At 40.8% G+C, this 18030-nt stretch overlaps 1 protein-coding gene across 1 annotated transcript in view; it reads right to left on the bottom strand.

The window, feature by feature from the left end:
• Positions 1 to 18030, bottom strand: part of DYNC1I1 (dynein cytoplasmic 1 intermediate chain 1) — a 254347-nt gene that overhangs the window by 38591 nt on the left and 197726 nt on the right. The window contains 1 exon segment of the mRNA XM_036010591.1: positions 16959 to 17103. Within this exon segment, the coding sequence (XP_035866484.1) occupies positions 16959 to 17103 (145 nt within the window).

The following is an 18030-nucleotide window of genomic DNA, read 5'->3' on the forward strand; positions in this document are numbered from 1 at the left end:
ACACACACAAAACAAAAGATCATGTATTGACTGGTTGATGAAAATGTGGTAAGAAGAGGCTTTCAGGAACTTAACCCTGTATTTCCCCTAGAAGCAATGTTTGCCAGTTTACTGTGAAAAATAAGAGTCAATTATATTTGTTTTTTTCCCCACTTTTTTCCCTTCCCAACCAGAGTGGACATGCCTGTGAAGTCAGGGGCTGTGTCTACCTTCGTTACTCTTATAATCCCAGCGCCTGCACCGTGGTAAGCCCTCGATAGTTATGTATTAAATGAGTCAGTACAAGGAATGTATACCTTGTTCTCTGTCTATATGTAGTTAAATTATAGTAGAATAAAAATAACTTAAAGCAATATAGTGGAGGTTGACAGGAACTGTTTCCCTTGAAAGAAATTTGAGTGGAGAGATGTGTATACTGTGTACCCATTTGAGCATCGCTGTTCTTTCAAAGGCCTTGGCATGGGGTTAAAAGCATGCTTAAATGTTGGCTTCATGAATAAAAAAGTGATCAAGTGTAGTATTATTTTGATTAGAAGCATAGAAAAGGCAATTCTTGCCTTTAATTACCAGTCAAATGTTAATTAAATTTACACAGTTATCAAGAGAATGAGAAGACAAGCCTCAGACTGGGAGAAAATATTTGCAGAAGGTGCATTTGATAAAGGTCTATTATCCACAATATACAAAGAGTTTTTAAAATTCAACAATAAAAAACCACTTGATTCAAAATGAGCCCTGGCTGGGTGGCTCATTTGGTTGAAACATTATCCATACACCAAAGATTGGTGTTTTGATCCCCGGTTGGGGTGTGTGAGGGAGGCAACCAATCTCTCTCTCTCTTTCTCTCTCTCTCTCCCCCCTCCCAGCAAAAACAAAACATAAAACAAAAACAACAACAAAAAACATACCTTCAGATGAGGATTAAAAAACATGGGCCAAAGACTTTAACTGGTACCTCACTAAAAAAGATACACAGATAGAAAATAAGCATATGAAAAGATGCTCCACATCATAGGCTATCAGGGAAATTCAAATTAAAACAACAATGAGATACTTCTACACAACTGTTAGAATGCCCCAAATCCAGAACATCAATAACACCAAATGCTAGAGAGGATGTAGAGTAACAGCAACTCGCATTAACTGCTGGTGAGCAGGCAAAATGGTACAATCACTTGGGAAGACAGTCTGGCAGTGTCTTACGAAACTAAACATACTTTTACCGTATGATCCAGCAATCATACTCATTGGTATTCACCCAAAGGAGTAGAAAACTTGTGTCCACATAGAACCCTGCACGTGGATGGACTTTATAGCAGCTTTATTCATAAGTGCCAAAACTTGGAAGCAACCAAAGTATTTTTCAGTAGATGAAGTAACAAACAAACTATAGTATATCTAGACAATGGAATATAATTCAGTGCTAAAAAGAAATCTGCTATCAAGCCGTGAAAAGACATGGAGGAAATGTCAATGCATATCACTGAGTGAAAGAAGCCAACCTGAAAAGGCCGCGTGCTATGTGATTCCAACTACGTGACATTCTGGAAGAGACAAAACTATGCAGACAGTGAAAAGACCAGTGGCTGCCAAGGTATAGGGCTACACAGGCACAGCACAGAGGATTTTAGGGCAGTGAAAATATTCTGTATGCTATTGTAAGGATGGATATATGTTATCACACATTCGTCCAAACCCATAGGATGTCCAGCACTAAGAGTAAACCATAATGTCAGCTATGGACTTGGAGTGATTGTGAAAAAAAATTGCACTGTTATTATATCCTTGCATGTTTTGCAATGATAACATGTAGGCTGCTATGTAAATACTTATGTGTTCACGTGTGTGTATACTTGTTGGATGGAAGGGCGGACAATCCGTGGAGAACAAAAGAGGCGATAAGTGCAGAATGCAGCTGTCAGAGCCATCAGTGAAGGACAGAGATGTCTCTGCTGGTCCGGGGGCAGTTCAGGCACTGGGTGCCTGCGTGAGGATTGAAATAGACTTACAATAAATACAAAACCTCTGGGTTTATCTTACATTAATCAGCAATATAACTGCCAGAGGCCTAATTTAATTCACATGTAAATGGTCAATAAGCTAATCAGCCTATATTATATACGAACCATTTACAACTCTGACTAGAAGCTGTGGGAGATACGGAACAGATGTGAAATACGGCCACTAACCTCAAGAAGCTCAGCTCACTAGAAAGAAGAAAACAATGAACAAGTAAATACAATAAGACATTTACACTATGCTCACGTTTTAAGTTTTTGGTGTTGATAAAAATTATTATCAGAATGGTTTTATGACAATAGTGATACATTATTAAGCCAGATAAAAATGGTAAGTTATTCCATCATCTGAGTCCACTGCAAAATGGCAAATAAAATAGGCAGACAGTTCAAAATATTACACTACTGGTTTTTTTAAACACATTTCTAACTGACTCAACTACAGTCAATGTGAGGTGGAAAACACACGGGAGTAAAAGGACATCGACATCACGCCTCCCTAGACATCGGTTTTCTTTTCCGAAAAATTAGGGCATTATCTGCAGAGTACTCCTCTGGTCTGATTTCTGTGACTGAAACCAGATTTTCTAGTTGTCTTTCTTTCTTGTTTCCCACACATGGCCTTTGATTCTATAAAGGACATAAAGACTGTTTACAGAAAAAATAAATGCTGTATTTATTCAACCACTATTCCCTGCGGTGCCGTCCCGCACCTGCCTTCAGGTAAGCTCTTTCCACGGCTTTCAGAGCCTGCCACGCCTCCTTCTCTAAATACTATTTCTGGACACTTAAATTTTCCTTTCCTGCAGTCTCTCTTTCCTTTCCCCCTAGATATATTCAAGTTCAATCATCTCCATCCTTGCTGGTTTTATTCTTGCTTGTTTGTCATTATTGCTGGAAGTGCAACTCGGAAAGATAGTACTTGAACTTGTGCGACTGTTGGGGAGACGCCTGTCCAAAAGGGTGGGACACCGTGAAGTGCAGGTCGGGGTGTTTGAAATGATTAGGAAAGCAAGCAGAGCGACGTCACTGTTTCCAGAGGTCTGTTCCAAGGAACACTGCTCTCTCAGTATTCCTGGGGCAGCAGGAGCCCCATGTCCATGTAAGTTTTGGGGTCTCCGCAGGCCACATATGCAGCCCAGTCCTGAAGAAAAAGTTAAAAAGACCTCCCTGCTGAAGATACTTACTCGTTTTGTTTAACTCTTTCTGTATTGTTTTAAAATCATAGAACTTCTTTTAAAGATGCCGGCTAAGATTCTACAGAGTGCAAACACTGTTATGTGTTGTAGTTTAAGGAGGTGGCATAAGGAAAGGGGTATTTTAGGAAGATGATCGAAGAGAATAGCAGAAAGCATGATTGTGGGCAGATGCCAACTTTGGAGAAATTGGTAGGAACTTTGTCACATACTTGGTAATGAAGATGTGGTCATTCTCTGCTCTTAAGAAGCTATATTTTTCCGAATGGATAGACTTTCGGGGATGGGAATTCTTCGAGAAGAGAATGAGTGTTCTAATTTACTACAAATCTAGATGAACACAAGACACGGTAGAAAGAAGAATGCACTGCACACCTGCAGGCTCTCACAGATGTGAAGACACACCTCACTGGGATGGCTCATGGGTTGTTATGTTAAAAAAATGGTTTTAATAGCGAGAGAGTAGCACCACTCAGCTCATTTACTGAGCTTTGCAAAAGGAGGGTGATCGAGGGAGAGAAAGCTCCAACAAATCAGGCATAAATTAAGTTCCATAGGTGGGTGGAAGCCAAGAGTCTCAAGCAAAACCCTCCTGGATTAGTGACCCATTATCCCTCTTAACGCAGCTGGGTCTGGCAGAGCGGTAAAGGGGAAATCTGGTTTAAAAGTTAAGTTTTTAATCATCAAGGAAGGTCCTAAGTGAGAAGGAAACTGACAACTTATAAGAGACTTCTTACTTTTGACTTGGGCTTAGTTCAAGCCAATGAACCAGGGGACAGGAGAGAAAACGATTTCACTCTACTGCCAATTCCACAACATTCCTCTCCAGAAACTTCCACAGAACTGGTGAACTTCCAGCGGTAAACACTGAGGTCTGTTTCCCCAGAATTTATGGGAGGGCCTGTTACTCTACTTTGGAAGGAAAAAATGAGAGTTTTCAATGATTAATTATATTTATTTTTCCTCTACAAGACTCTTATTTATTCTTTACAAAGTACTGGAAGAAGGAAATCAATCTCCCAAATTTTATTGTCCCAAGTTGAAAACGTAGCAATTTGTCCTAATCATCAAACTCAACTTATTCTATATTGTTGTATACAATACTGGCAAACTAACAGACATTAGACACAGAAATAAAGAAATACCCAACTCCAAAAAAAGAGCATGTGACTATATACTAAATAGTTAAAGAAATTTGTAGAAACTATGAAAGTAATTGATATTAGGATATACTAAGAAAAAACCCTTACTTAGGCTTTCTTAAGATTGAAGATTAATATGAGTATCTCCATATTCTTGGCTTGCCTCACACATTATTTAAATCCCTTTACAAAGTCAGCATTCGGGTGAGAGGGGGAACTGATGATAATGCTAACCGGGCTCTCGGTGAGGACCAGAAGTACTAGCCATGGAAGTTTGTTAGAACAGAGAAGGATGAGCAAAGGAATACACAGAGGTGAGCAAACGTAGGCTTACAGTTGTGAGTACCTGAAACAGAGTTTATTCTCGTATTATTTTTATTAACTATTGTATAAATTCATATTACAACCGTAAACCTACTTTTGCCCACCCTTGTATATTTCCCTCAAAAATTTAAAAATAATTATAAACTGATGAAAAGAAAAGTCCAGCTAGAAAGACAATGGTGGAACAAGTAAACACAAAGCTAACAGAAAAGTCAGACAAGACAATTCTGCAAGATCCATTCAGGATGGAGGTCACCTGGCAGTATATCGACAAAAGCTTACTTAGAATGATGTGACATCATTGGGGAAATGCCAGTCACATGGAAGCATTCAGGTGAATGCAGCTCCTATTATTATGATAACGATTATGATCATTACAGTCATCATCAGCATGATTGGGCTGCATCTGAAAATTGGAGTGGAGTAGTGCTTTGGAATGGAAGTTCATGAAGGGTTGCAAAAGTAAACATTTTGGTCAATCCAGATGCTACCACTGAATATGACAGAATTGTGAATGTTCATTAATAATACAATCAACTAATGTTGAGATAGGAGAGATATCAAGTAAAAGCACAAATATTGCTGGTAACCTGGAGAAACAGTCATCAGATGTAGAACATGATGCGACACTGTGGCTCAGAATCCTGAGGGAAGGTGAGATGTCTCCAGGACCCAGTCTCACGCTGGGTCCTGACAGCAAGGAAGAGGCAGTGAGGCCCCACTTTAGCATAAGCTACAGCCCTTGTCATTTTCAAAAGAAAGTCTACACCCCATCACATAGCATCACAGGCTGCCTTTCATCATCTGGTCCTTTTTTGCCCCCAGAGACATCCTTTCATTGTTACCTTCTGGTCACCTTGTACCCACCGTTCCAGCTCAATTAAACCACTTTAATATCCAAATAACAACAATTGCAATAATAACAACATTTAATAATAATCATAGTATTGCTACTTTTTTCACAGTGCTTACTCTGTGCCTGGTACTGTTCTAAGAGCTCTATGTACATTAATTCATTTAATCTTCACATGTATCTTATGAGATAGATAGTATTATAATCCTCATTGTATAAATGAATAAACTGCAGCGCAGAGAGGTTAAGTAACTCTTTTAAAGTCACACAGCTGCATTACCCACTATCCCATGCTTCTGATTTTTAATACTCGGTTTCCCTTGCTTACATGCCGTTCCCCTTCTCCCTTTACCTAACTACCTCTTTCATACTCCAGCTTGGATGTCACCTACTTTGAGAACCTTTTTTAGAACATTTCCACTGCTTTAGTTTAAGTTAGGAATTTCTCTTATAAACTATGGTTTAGAGAGGAGTCAAGTCCCCTTTTTTCTGAAGGGAACCACATCCCACAAGAGACAGAGTTTCCCAGGGATATCTTTAGAAAGAGCATTCCTGTGTGTAGCTAGGTTATAGTGTACCAAGAGGTAACTGTCAGGCCCGTTGGGGAAACTCTTCCCTTGCTCACTTGGACAAATGCCCTCCTGAGTGGAAGGGTGGCTCGGGACACGCACTGTGTAGCCCGGCTCTTCCGACCATTCTCACGGAAGAGTGGGGATCCTACTCACCCACTTCATAAGGAAAGTATTGAGGAGGCCCCTCTATTCCTGCCTGGGTAGTTGCCGTAGATATTTTTCCAAAATTATAGTTTCTTAAATATTTCCTCATAGAATTTTAAAAGCTTAACCTCAGTTTTCTAATCATTATATTTCTAAATTATGGCTATGAATTTTAACTGCTCAAAACCACTGCTAACTAAATATTTACTACAGTATTTCTTTAATGTTCATCTTTTTTAAAAGCCCAGGGATTATTCATTCATGTATTAATTCAGTGATTTATTCAGTACCTACCAGGTGCCAAAACTATGCCAGGTACTGAGGAGGCAGACAAAATAATACGAGTCTACTCTCAAGGAGCTCAGGATCTATGGGGACAGGGTGGAAATTCTACATATAATAAATGTGATTCTGTGGGCAAGACAGAAGTACTTTTATTATTGTATTATCCATAACTTAGCCATGTTTAATATTTATTTCAATGCATAATCCTTTTCAATGAATACATTTTAAGCATAATAATGAATGTTTTTCCTTAGAAACAAAATTTTCCCATGTCTTTTATTCATAAAAACTCAAATTATCATTCCTTTCTAGGAGCTAGGATTGAAAAAATCAGCCAAGATAGTCATCTTATATTTTTAACCCTGGCAGAGAATGTAAAACTGAGATAGAAAATACTTATCATTTATCGATTTCACAGTACTTGCTCAAAAATTGAAGATTATCTTTCTAATTTCTGCAAAACCATCACCATTGAGTCACTAAGAAAATCTTGTTCTCAGATTCACTGTTTTGTTAAAAGATCTGAGGACGGAGATGTATGGTAACTGCTCGGACAGATTACATAACATCAAGACACTTTTGGAGGAAGTCAGGGATTTCCACCAATCAAATGTGAGTGCTGAGAAGTTCCTGGATGACAGCATTCCAGGGTGCTGCCCAGGATCACCATCACACACCAACACGTGGGGGGAGTCAGGCTCTGTACCTACCTGACCAGTCGACATAAAGAATGGAATTTTAGAGCCCAAAAGTTCTAGTGCAGAAAGGATTTGGAGGATATTATCAATATGCGCAGAAGAAACACAGGCCCTTTGAAGTTTAAAGGACTGAGCTGGCAAATACATGAAGAGTATCAAGAACCTTAATCCTCGTGAAGCTGTACCCGGACCAAAATAAATATTAACCCAGTATTTAATTGGAATCCACTGAAACTTTCCAAACTGAATGCAATGATAAAAAGCCCAGAGACTCATTACTTGTCTAGCCACTAAGCTGAACTACAGCACAGGGACAAAATTATCCGAAACCTCAGCAAACAGAAAAGCTGAGTGGAATAGCGAATGTTTGCATTCAGCCGAGAGTTCATGCTTGATTTCTAACCATCAACTCCAGCATTTCTTGATGGATGCAACATGTAATATGTTAAGATACAGTAAAAGGTAAGAGCTGGTACTCAATAGGGTTTATTCGGGAAACACATTTTTAAAATTGTTTGAAAGGATCACCAAGCATAGAATTTTAAGTATGCAGCTTTATACTATTCTCTTAAAAATAGCCTCCGTGATGTATTTTTTAAATTTTTATTTTTAATCCTCACCCGAGGATATGTTTTCACGGATTTTAGAGCGAGAGGAAGCAGGGGGGAGAGAGAGAGAACACTGACATGAGAGAGAAATATCGTCGGTTGCCTCTTATAGGTGCCCTGCCCAGGGATTGGACCTGCACCTTTTGATGCATGGCAGCAGTCCCCAACCTTTTTGGCACCAGGGACCAGTTTCGTGAAGACAATTTTTCCACAGACAGGGGTGAGGGGTGCTGGCAGACAGGAGGTGGAGCTCAGGTGGTAATGGGAGCAAAACTGTGCTCTCCGGCTGCAGCTCACCTGCCGCTGTGTAGCCCGGGGACTAACAGGCCAGGATGGGGCACTGGTGGAGCCATGGCCTCGGCGATATGTTTAAAGAAGGATGCTCCAACTATGCAGCAGAGAGAAAGAAGGAGCTCCTCCCCTTTGCGACAGCATGGATGGAACTGGAGAGCATTATGCTAAGTGAAATAAGCCAGGCGATAAGGTACAAATACCATATGATCTCACCTTTAACTGGAACCTAATCAACAAAAGAAAAAAACAAACAAAATATAACCAAAGACACTGAAATTAAGAACAATCTGACAACAACCAGAGAGGAGGGGGGAGGGGACAGTGGGGAGAAGGGTTTTCAGGAACTACTATAAAGGACACATGGACAAAACCAAAGGGGAGGGTGGAAGCAAGGGAGGGAGATGGGTTTGGCTGGGGCTGAGGGTAAGTGTTGGTGGGGGGGGCGGAAATGCAGACCACTGTAATTGAACAACAATAAAATAATTTTTTTAAAAAGAAAAGGATGTTCCAGGGAACTAATCAACATTATTGAAACAGCAAAGTCATTAAATGAAAATGGCAAAATGACACTGGAACAGGCAAGAAGGAGGTCAGGGCAACTCTTGAAGGAGCAGGCTTAGTGGTAGTCATAGGGATCAAGAGAGACTATGGGAGGCAAAACTGCAGTTCGGTGGGAAAAGGAAGAAGATAACCAGCGTTGAAAAGGGACAACAAGGCCAAGGGCAGGTGGGTATATGTGTTTTGTTTCGTTTTCATTAAGTTGGAGGGAAGGGTTACTTGGACATATAGAGAAGAGACGGATGATGCTTAATGTGGGGGTTCACCTGGGAAGATCTTTCACGGGAGGCCTCCAGGTGGACAGGTAGAGGACTTACACACTTACACTCTTCATCTTCCCCGCCCTGCCCCCATCCCCCAGTTAGCACACATCTGCTTGTTCTTCTACTCATTTGGACTTTCCCGTGTATTGCCTATATGCTAACCAACCATAACAATGTTCATTCTACACATGGTTCTATTTTAACTCTTTACCCACTGAAGCAAGGGTTATACACTTTATTTGCTTTATATTTATTGCATGGAATTAAAATAAAATATGTTAATAATTAAAGTGATAAACAAAGTTTCTGTCATTATCAAAAATGGTTACATTGGTATACCTAAAAAAGTATGTCTTTAATCACATTGCCTTAAGTTTCTAACAAACAAACAAACAAAAAAAGAACCTGCCTCTTTCACTGAAACACAATTATTTATTTTCTCTTATTAAGTCAATTAAGCTAATGAAACCAGAAAAAAATAACTTTAAAATTTTAAGATTCTGTAATGCTATTAGGTAGGTTAATTTTCTTTTTCTTTTTTTACCTTTTTTTCATTGTTGTTCAAGTACAGTTGTCTCAATTTTCCCATAATACTATTAGGTAGGTTAATTTTCCATCAATAATCAGTGTGGCTATTTGGTGTTCAAGAGCTAAACTGCTCTTTGGGGACTAATGAGAAGCCCAAACCTCCAAAATACGCAGTATTTTCTTCCCTTAGCCTTTCCCAATTCAAAAATTCCACCTGCCCAATCTTCATGGAAAATTTAAATGAAACCATATATAAAGTTAATGGTAACATTAACTTTTTAAATCACAAGGAGAATTGACAATGACTGCATATTCTCCAAATATACTTTTTCTCTTTACCTGCAATATTTCTAACAACCTGTGTAGAGAAAGTTCGATTTTTAGTCTTGAGCTTTAAAAATCATGGGTCTCTCTTCCCAAAACTGTGTGAAGTGCTGGTGCCTCTTCAGCAACCACATTACCGATGCAAAGTGAATTGACACGGACTTGGCTGCAGGCTTCGAGATTAGAGCCATTTCCCTCAGTGTGTTGATTCCAGCATAATCTTTTCTCCTGGAATACAGGTTTTCTTTCCTAGTATTTTATCTTTGTGTTAGAAATGCAAGTTCTTGTCAATAGAATAGACAAAATGCCTGTGTTGCCAAATTTTCCTGTTGCTTGGTTTTCCTTTGTATTTCTTCGGGTTATCTTTTTGAGCTGTACTTATTTTTATGCACCAAGTATCGTGTTGAAGGTACTTTTTAAATCTTACTTCTGACTAGTTTGAAGTCTTATTTCTCAGCATCAGTTCTTTTTATAATTTGAAGGATTCTTCTGTTATTTAATTTGCAATCTGATTTGAATGTTTTTGTTCCCTTGAAATTCTTCCGTTGAAATCCTAATTCCCAAAGACGATAGTATTAGGAGGCAGGGGCCTTTGGAGGGTGGAGCCCATCAGTGAGATTAGTGTCTTATCACTAATCACAGTAATAAGGAGCTGGCTATGACCCAGGAAGAATGTGACCATAGTAACCCCTTGATTAGGGGTTTCTCAGCCTCCAGAACTTTGAGAAGTAAATTTCTGTTGTTTATTAGCCACCCAGTCTGTGGAATTTTGTTACAGCAGCAGGAACAGACTAAAACATGATGTTAAGTGTGAGGGAATCACTAACTCGTTATCCAGCACGGCCCCACTGTAAGCTTCTTCACCTTTGTTTAAATGATCAGAGGGCTCCAAGTCACTCAGTGACTTTAAAATACAGACTATGAAGGTAACTGTTATTGGCAGAAGGGACGAAAATATAATTACTCATTTCATTAAAATTTTTTTGTATAGATTGCTTTTAGAGATAGCTGGAAGGAGAGAGAGAGAGAGGAACAAAAAGACAGAGAAAGAGAGAGAGAGAGACATCTATTTGTTTTTCCATTTATTTATGCATTCAGTGGTCGATTCTTGTTTATGCCTTGACAGGATCGAACCTGCAACCTTGGCATATCAGAATGATGCTCTGACCAACTGAGATACCGGCCAGGGCTCATCTCATTTTTTTCTCTGTTCTAAACCTTTCTGAAAATTCTCATTGTCAACAAGACTAAAAAAAAACCAAAAGCCTTAATTTTCACTATTTCCAAGTCAATATCTATATTTTTACTTGGCTGTTTTATTAAAATAAAGAAGTTCTTTTCTCTTTTTTTTAAATATTTATTTTTAGAGAGAAGGGGAAGGAGGGAGAAAGAGAGGGGGAGAAACATCAATGTGTGGTTGCTTCTCATGAGCCCCCCATCACTGGGGACCTGGCCTACAACCCAGACATGTGCCCTGACTGGGAATCGAACTGGCAACTTTTGGTTTGTAGGCCTGCGCTCAATCTGCTAAGCTACACCAGTTAGGGCAAGAAGATTACTTTTAATCATAGTCTTGCAAAAGTCATTATGAGTTTTAAGACATGGTGCCTCTGTTTCCTATAAATTTTATGCATGTTCAGATTAAGAGGAGGAGAAAGAATCTAGCCAATGTTAAGAGATCACTACAGAAGGCCATGACAGATTTGGGATTTCAGACATGTTCATAGTACAACCCCCTCACCAACAAGTATGGTATTAATCGTATCATGAAACCTGGTTGGGGTGTGGGACATTGTTTTCTCTCTCCTGTCTGAACCCTGAGTTCCTCCTCATTTCCCAAAGACAACCTCAGACTTCACTGAGAGAAGAAAGGAGAGACCCTCACAATAATGAAGCTGCCCCCCTTAGTTCTGTCGGGTGGGGAGTTTGAAACAAAACTGTACATTGGTTTAAAGCACGGGCTCTTTGAATTTCCACACCGTCAGGGTCCTCAGGATCACAGACTGCTTTCTGATGCAGAAGGCCTGGAGTGGTGAGTTGGGAAACCTAACCAGTCCTCGGTAATGCTGCCCCTGACGAACAAGCGGCACACTTCGAGAACCCTTTACTTAGAACTATTCAGAAGTGGTTCTCTCCCACACCTGACTCTGAAGAACAGGCTGCAGACAGCTTTGTCAGATTCAGGAGGTTTTTGTAGACCTAAGAAATTTAATGATAGAGATTTTATACAATCCCTAGTGCTCTTCCACAATTTATATTAGACATCATCTGTGAAACGCAATTTAGCCCCAGCTGGGCCTCAAGTCTGTGGTGTTCAGATATCCTGTGGAGTAAAGGCTTTGTCCCATCTTTTGCAGGGCCTGGTCTAAACCTTTCTCCTCTCCCTACCACACCCCAGTTTCCATCGGTGTTTGCACATAAGTATGTCCCTGTGAAAATAGAGACCTTCTCTCATTCTCTGCTTCCCTCTCCACTTCTACTTAGCTAAACCTACCCGTAGCCTTTTGTCCAGTCTTAGCTGTGTCCTGCCTCTTCTCACACCATCCCCATGTGGACACCTGATATCACCTTTCCCAGTTTTTCAAACCACTCACTATCGATCTACAGTTTTCATTGGCTCCATCTCTTCAGGCCACCAACATGCTCAGTCTCTCCCAAACTATAATAACCAAATCCTTCCTGGGCCTGGTTTTCCCTGCTAGCCACTTCTCCATCTCCTTCGGCTCACAGCCCAGTGCCTGAAACAGGAGTCAGTATTTTCCGTGTCTGCTGTCTCCCCTCCTCAGTCCACAAAGACAGACACACTATCTGCCCCCACTGCTCCAGTGAAACTGCTCTCCCTGAGGTCAATGCCACCGTCCTCTTGTCCTTCCTATAATCTGTGTTTTCTTTCTCATCCCGCGGCATCAGTGGCTCCAAGGCTGCTCCCTGGGCCTCTTCCATTCACGTTCTCTTCATAATTTTCTCCCTTGCAATAAATGGTGAACTATACACTGATCAGTGTCATAACTATTAACTCTACTCTTGCCCCTGAGTTCCAGTATTCCTGATTACCTTTTAGGAATTTCCAGGCATGCTTCAGACTACTAATTTTCTGCCCCCAATCCTAGCCTGTTCCTCCTCCTCCATTTCCTGTTTTGATACTGTCACGACTGTTCTTTCACTCACGTGACGCAGGCAGAACTATCAGAGTCATCATTGACTCTCTTCCCAAATCAGGTCAGTTGGTCACCATGTCTGCTTGGTTCTCTCTCCCAGACTCGCGTTCTCCTCCACAAGCCACTGCTCTGTCCCTGCCACTGCCAAAATTCTGGTTCTTTTCTGGATGACTGAACCGCCCTTCTAACTGGGATTCTTGCCTCTAAACTTAGCCTGCTGGTACAGAATGGAACATGGACTTTGGGGTCACACAAATCTGGATCCCCAATCCCAGTTACCCCTTCCTCACTGAGCATATCAGCCATCAGCTACAGACATGCCCACAGCCCTGACCTGTTTTTTTATTATTTTCCAATCACTTAGGATTATTTCAGCTGTGAACCACTAAATCCAAACATCTCACTTTCCACGATAATCTCTTACGCTACTAATGCTCATACTCAATGACTTCCTTCATGCTTGCTCTTTGATCTGACAGCGGCTTTGGCCCCTGGTTCCTTTTACTTTCTCCTATCTGTTCTCACTTCCTTTTGGTTCCAGCTGAGAATCCTTAGTCTCTAACACCAAACCCTTTCTTGTCCATCTCTCCAATTCCCGCGTTCTGTTGTCCTTCCATCACATTCTGCCAGAGCTCCAGCCCAAGGTCCATCTAAGTGTCCCCCTGGTCCATGTCCATTTTGGTGCTGCTAAGCTCTCCTGGAGGAGCCCTTCCTCTTCTCTCCTGGCCCGGCTGAAACGCGCTTCCTTTAGTTCCTCCGTCAGCACCTGCACTCCCCACTCACTGCAGTGAGGAAACTCTGTCACAGGAGTTCTCTCTGCCCCCATTCACCAAACCTGTACACTTCCTCACATTAGCCCCATCCTTTCTTACAACACAAGAGACGTCACTTCCAAATTTAAAATTCACGCCCTGCCCAAGTTGTGCATCTTATTCTCTCCAACATCTCCAGGGCCCTCTGTTTGCCTCATGCCTCCAGACTTTCTACTCTGTTTCTTTAAAGGCTCTTCCATGACAGCAACATCCTCAAGAGCCTTTATAATCTTTAAGAAAAGAAAAGAAAAGAGAAAAAGGAAAAACGCCATCTCTACCTTTCATCTTCCTCTCCTTGCTTTCCACTTACACCTTAGCCCATTGCACTTTACATAGGGTACTGCCTTGGGCACCAGTCCCTTCCTCACTTACATGAAACCAGATATAAGGAAACCAATTTTACTGTAGGATAATTGATGTAAACAAGAGTTAAGTTCCTTGGGCATCTCATCAACAACATAAGGAAATGACCTTCAACAAAATGTTATTCAAGGACCTGCTATACAGGGGCCTGGCAGAAGTAATGCCTGCGTGAGTGTGGTTGGTAGGGTAATAATATGGGTGTAATAACTTATAGTTTTAACTTGAACATTTCACCTAAAATGTCATACGGTGTGCTTGAGTATGATATTGTTATGTTACAGAATTACATGCTTCGGGTTTTGTAATAAAAAGGGGGCGTTATTTTTGCCAGACCCTGCATATCCAGCTTCAGTATTCAGCAATACAGAGTGAATTGTATTCATCTACACCCACAAGCTCTCCCCAACCCAGCTGATTATTTTGAAGCAACTCTCTGGCATCATATGATTTCTTATGTATTCAGCGTGCATCTTTAAAAAGTAAAAGCACTTAAAACAATCACAATATCATTATCACACCTAAAATAATAATCCATAAATATCAAGTCAATATTCACATTTCCCTAAGAGCCCTTTAATTTTTTAATGCATTATTTGTTTGAATCTCTATACGGAATCCACATTTTGAGACTGGTTGAAAGGTCTCAAGTTTTGCTTTTTTCTATGTTGTTTTGATATATAGTTTCCACCTTTATTTCTTTTCCCTTGGGAAAAAAATATTTGGTTTGCAGAATCGATCTCAGCTGTCCTACAGATTTCCCCACAGTCTGGATTTGGCTGACTCCATCCCTGTGGTATTATTTAATATTTTGCATCTGTATTTCCTATTGCCTCTAAAATCAGAGATCTGGTGGATTGATAAGATTCAGATTTGATTTGAGGAGGGGGCAGGGGCTGGGGGAGGGCCAGAGCAAGCCTGCTTCAAAGAGGGTATTGTGTACTTCCATAATTATCAAGGTTGCTTCGAATTTTATTATGTTATTAGCAATAATCATTGCCTAGGTCATTAAGGGTTGTAAAATGGTGACATTCAAATCCCATCATTTCCTCTTCTTGAGACAGGCCAGGAAGCCAGGGTAAGTGGAACAGGGAAACTGAGACAGAGAGCTGAACGAACTGGCTGAGCAATTTTCGGACAGATAGCAAATGTCACCTCCTTAAAGATGACATTTGGCCGCAGTTGTATTTCAGCTCCAGGCCCAGAAAAGCAGCAAAACCAGGTGGGCAACACCAGGTCCAGCTGCAATGACAAAGGACTCCTGCCCTGACACTGACCAATCAGTGGAGACCTCTACCCTGAAAGAGCACACCAGGAAAACTGATGACTATTCTGTTCAAACCTTCCCCTGAGGCCTCCCCTAAGAGTCCTGGCCTGCAAGAGAGAGATAAAAGCCTCAAGATAAAGGACCCAGCAGGTGCTCCCTCTGGGGAGTGGGCCCCAGTCCTTCCTTTCTCCCTCTTCTTCCCTCTCGTCTTCACCCACAGGCGCGCATCTCCTAAACTCTGAGGGACCCACAAAACTTGCAATCGGGGGAGCAATGGGCAGCGACAGCTTGTCCCAGGCTAGTCCCCTGAACCTGCCCCTAACGCCCCCTTCTCTCTGACTTCCCCTTGAGCTAAGGCAGCGCAGCCTAGTCTCTCCTGTGGCTTCTCCTGTGTTAAGCCCTTATTGTACTGTCTTCAGCATTAATAAAGGCCCCCTCATAGTCATGCGGACTTGTGTTGTGAAATCTCTCCTACACAAAGTCAAGAACCCGCACACTACCAGCTTGCCCTAAGCAAACGGGCTCAGGGCCAGGTCCCCTGTCTGGTAACATCCCTATGTTAGCTGGAATATTTACACAAAGGAAAACTTCTCCTGATCAACTATTAGTAATCATGAAGCACAAATGATATAGCAAAGAAAAACTTTGTTTTGATTGATCCTTTCAGAGTAAATGATTAGTTGATTCTTTACTTAAAGGTTTCCCGAATACTGAGGTGGTCTCCCTACTCATCTCCAAAGCTGACCAATGAGTTTTTTTCCTTTTCAGTGTCATTATGAACTCATGAATCTATTGTCCTTATTGATATTCTTTGGCCAGCAAAAGCTTATTCAATGTGGCTTCCAAGTCTTTTGACAAGAAATTTGTAGCATTTGGTAGCTTCCTTGTTTTCTATTGTGACAAAATATTCCAAGCTCATTTTGTCCGTTTGCTGCTCCAAATCTAGAATCAGTCATTCCTCCCAGGGTCTGTGGGTTCTTTTAGGAAACTGCTCTACAAAGGACAGTCTAGGCAGCAGGAGTGTCACCAGTGCTGGACTGGTCATGTTTTCTGCACTGTTTTGGTAGACCTGTGAATACGTATTCTTTTAGATTTAAAGGTAACACACCATGGGTTCTTCCTGACACTGCCAACTAAAATTCAGGGTTACCACAGGGATTTTACTTAACTCTGTGCATTTTTATCTCTGTTTAGCCCAGCTGAAAGTGTCAACTTTCAGAGATACCAGCAGTCACTTATCTCGTGATACAAGCACGGGTATCAGAGTAAGAGTAACAATATAACCACCAGCAATATGAGTGTTAGAAGTAAAGATTTTTTTCTGTAGTCCTTTTTATCCTTAAAACACATCCTGTTGGAACGTATAATCCAGAAAAGGGCTTTAAAGTCACTGAGAATTCTCCAGATGGCAAGGTTTTGCCTCCAGTTTGAACCACACTAAAGCTGATTCATTTCGAGTGACTTAATCATTTTTTGAAACCAATTTTAAAATCTATTTTATTTGTTCACTTTTATTTCATGTAAAATATGACATTTCAAATGAGGAATTCTTACCTTTGTGGTCCACAGTTTGACGGTCCAGTCAAAGGACGATGTGACAAACAGGTGCGAGAAGTCGATCGGGCCCACCGCCATGTGGCAGTTAATCCCCGTGACCGGTCCTTGGTGACCTTCGAAGACCTCGCCGATACCGGCTTTGCTGCATGAAGACGACACGTAAGCAGAGTTTCAGTGACCCTGGCAAAGCTGTGATTACTTTGAAAAAACAATTAGTCCTGCCTGATTACTTCCCCCAAATTTAGCACAAACACCATACGCCACCAAAAATGAAACCATTTTCACAGTATCTTGAGAGATACAAAACACCAGACCACTTTTGGTGATTAAAAAACAACATGGTGTAATATAATCTTTTTGACCATTAGAATTTAATATTAAATGTCATGATTTAACCCTTTCTCAGAAGTTCCTCAAATCTCATCATTGTTGATGTAGTTACTTTGATGAAGAACGTACATACTTAGATCTCAGAGGCTTTCATGTCTGCAATGAGACTATTCCATTGTTGCGGTCACATTCTGTGCATGTTGCATTTTAATTTCTTCTGCGGGGCCTATTGGCTACAAAGCTCCATGCATTCTTGTATAAGTGCATTTATTCTTTCCAGGACATTTTTTACACTAGGTTCACAAACCTGAACATGTAATACTTTGTGGAAACACTTGCCACTGCGAAGTGATATGCATAACTTAAATGATAAAGAGAGAAAATGCTGTTTTCACTGAAGCAGAGAAGAAATTTACAAATCCTCTAAAGCGGGGTGTCAAACTAATTTTCACTGGGGGCCACATTAGCCTCAACATTGCCTTCAAAGGGCCAAAATAATTTTAGGACTGTATACATGTAACTACTCCTCAACTGTTCAGGAGTTGAAATTATATTCGGCCCTTTGCGGGTAACCACGAGGCTGATGTGGGCCCCTCCTCCATCATGAAAATGAGTTTGACACCCCAGCTCTGAAGGTAAACTGCAAATGCCATAAGGGAGGGTGCCTTGTTAGTATGTTATATTAACATGCAATAAGTGTTCAGTAAATACTTGTTGAAACAAACAGCAAAGGAAAAGA

This window comes from Phyllostomus discolor, chromosome 10 (assembly GCF_004126475.2).
Source record: "Phyllostomus discolor isolate MPI-MPIP mPhyDis1 chromosome 10, mPhyDis1.pri.v3, whole genome shotgun sequence".
Classification (NCBI taxonomy): domain Eukaryota; kingdom Metazoa; phylum Chordata; class Mammalia; order Chiroptera; family Phyllostomidae; genus Phyllostomus; species Phyllostomus discolor.